This window comes from Salvelinus sp. IW2-2015, linkage group LG11 (assembly GCF_002910315.2).
Source record: "Salvelinus sp. IW2-2015 linkage group LG11, ASM291031v2, whole genome shotgun sequence".
Lineage (NCBI taxonomy): Eukaryota > Metazoa > Chordata > Actinopteri > Salmoniformes > Salmonidae > Salvelinus > Salvelinus sp. IW2-2015.
In genome coordinates, this window is record NC_036851.1 from 47,252,263 (window position 1) to 47,255,078 (window position 2,816).

Here is a 2,816-nt window from a genome sequence, read left to right on the forward strand (position 1 = left end):
CTCTTTCTAATTCCCTCTCTTGACTCTCATTCTTCCTCTCTCTTTCTCTCTTGCTCTCTCTCTCCCACTCCCCCCACTCTCCCCCTCTCTCTCTGTGTCTAGCTTCCGGGCCTGTGCCATACGATGGCTGATAGGAAAGAGAGAGGAGAGAGAGAGAGAATTGGTTGGTTGGAATGTTGTTCAACGGTGCGTTTTTAAATAGCCCCCTGGACCAGCCAGCCCCCTGGACCAGCCAGCCCGTATAAGGCAGAAGCCAGAGCCACTGAAAATGCAACCGTTACAAAAGATAGGAGGGGGTGGGAATCATGATAACACATAGTAGTATCAGGGATAGATACAACCTTCCAGTAATATGTTGATGCTTGGTGTGTCAAAGAATAGAGACCTCACTGAAAGTAACTGAGGTTGTCGTTAACAACATGTCAAATATACAACATCTAAACGAACTAGCTCAGGAGAGCAGGTCATACGTAACAATAATAGTCATTTATTGCATTTCTATATCACGTTTCATAGAATCAAAAAAACAAAAAACAAGCAATATATCATGACAGGTCAACCAATAGAGGCCAAGTCTTTGAAATCTGTATCCTCTGAAGATGGAGAGGGTCSGTTCATGGCTTGAGGGGAGGGAGCTGGTCAGAGGATGGTAGATGATGGTGATGGAGTCTGTTGATGATCTTGTAGGAGGTCAAGTCTGGGAACCAGCCTGAGTCTTATAGCCTCTGGACTTCTCCTCGTCCAGTCTGTGTAACATCCATTTGGCTGATGCCTCAGCAGCTCTGGGCGCCAGAAAGATCACCACACAAAGTTCAGAATAGTAGCCAGTCGTCCTCACTACGAGCCCTCTGCCTCAGCWCTGSTGGATTCCTCTRTCTGCCATTCCTCTCACTCTTCAGGCGGCTCCTCAAATTGGCAGCCAGGTGAAATAAAAAAGCTGGTACCGTGTCCAGATGCATTTTTCAAACCAAAACATTAGACAGTAGGGTCAGAAGGGTTTCCTGTTTTCTGACCATGTGAGCTGACCAGAAACATCTCCAGGAACCAATAAAAGTCCATAACTACAGTATGGTGTCCACAGTGTTTACTGGTCAGGGGGTGACTAATGTTGCCAGTATCACCAGAACCCAGAGCCAAATCTTGAGTGTGCTGGCCAGCTACTTAATCATTTGTGTTTCGATCAGTCTGTCATGAGAGACTACGCTCCTAATAACAGTCGTGTGTGAAGGAAGCTTTCCTGGCCTAAAAGGCAGTGGTGGAAAAAGTAAGCAACTGTCATATTTGAATAAAAAGGAAAGATAACTTAATAGAAAATAACTCAAGTAAAAGTGAAAGTCAACAAGTAAAATACTACTTGAGTAAAATTATAAAAGTATTTGGTTTAAAAATATCCTTAAGTATCAAAAGTAAAAGTAAAAGTATRAATAATTTAAAAATACTTATATAATGCAAACCAGATGGCAACATTTTTCTTGTTTTTTTAATTTACGGATAGCCAGGGGCACACTCCAACACTCAGACATAATTTACAAATGAAGTATTTGTGTTTAGTGAGTCTGCCAGATCAGAGGCAGAGAGATGACCAGGGTTGTNTGTTCTCTTGATAAGAATGTGAATTAGACCATCTTCTGTCCTGCTAAGCATTGAAAATGTAACAATAAATTAATTTACAAGTCCAAAAATRGATGCAGCAACTACTGATTACCCTTTTAAATGGATCTCCCGGAAACAATCACATACAGTATGAAATAATATAATACAATTTGCTACGCTACGATACTTTTATTGTCCATTTCCATAGAAATTCATGTGTGTTTGTGTGTCTTGCTAACAGGATCCTGGTGGGGGCGCCACGGGCCAGAGGACTGGGCATGATGCAGAGGAAGCGCCCTGGCGCTCTGTACCGCTGTCCAATCACAAGCGAGGAGTTTGACTGCGAGCGCGTGGACATCGATGGAGACGTAAACCTCGACTGGGAAAGCAAGGACAACCAGTGGCTAGGAGTAACAGTCAAGAGCCAGGGGATTGGAGGAAAGGTGGTGGTTAGTACACAATACACAACCACACAGAGGTTTCCCTGACTAACTCCAGGCCTTGGTTAGAGCCTGTAGCTCGGGTCCAGAGGTTTCCCTGACCAACTCCAGGCCCTGGTTAGAGCTTGTAGCTCGGGTCCAGAGGTTTCCCTGACCAACTCCAGGCCCTGGTTAGAGCCTGTAGCTCGGGTCCAGAGGTTTCCCTGACCAACTCCAGGCCCTGGTTAGAGCCTGTAGCTCGGGTCCAGAGGTTTCCCTGGTCAGTTTGAGTGGTTAGGACAGCGTTTTCCAAACTCGGTCCTCGGGACCCTAAGAGGTGCATGTTTTGTTTGCTCTTGCGTTACACAGCTGATTAAAATAATCAACTCATCGTCAAGCTTAGTTTACAATTGGCTCATTCATCCCCCTCCTCTCCCCTGTAACTATTCCCCAGGTCGTTGCTGCAAATGAGAACGTGTTCTCAGTCAACTTACCTGGTAAAATAACGGTAAAATAAAATAAAAATAAAAATAAAATTTCAATCAGCTGTGTAGTGCCAGGGCAAAAACCAAGACGTGCACCCCTTAGCCAAGACCGAGTTTGGGAAACGCTGAGTTAGGAATAACTCATGTTTGTAGAATAGCCAGCCATCTATTGTAGTTGTCTAAGTTATGCTGAGATGGTAGTACTACTGCTCCTGCCTCTGTTCAGACCTGTGGGACCTCTTCAATGAACCAGAGTTGTGGGACCTCTTCAATGAAGAGGCGGCAGGTAGCCTAGTGGTTAGGGCGTTGGTCCAGTAAC

The 2,816-nt window shown here is 44.8% G+C and overlaps 1 protein-coding gene across 1 annotated transcript in view; it reads left to right on the forward strand.

The window, feature by feature from the left end:
- itga7 (integrin, alpha 7) overlaps positions 1-2,816 on the forward strand; it is a 97,042-nt gene that overhangs the window by 26,576 nt on the left and 67,650 nt on the right. Inside the window, exon 2 of the mRNA XM_070445846.1 lies at positions 1,835-2,042. Coding sequence (XP_070301947.1) covers positions 1,835-2,042 — 208 coding nt within the window. The remainder of the gene's footprint in view (positions 1-1,834; positions 2,043-2,816) is intronic.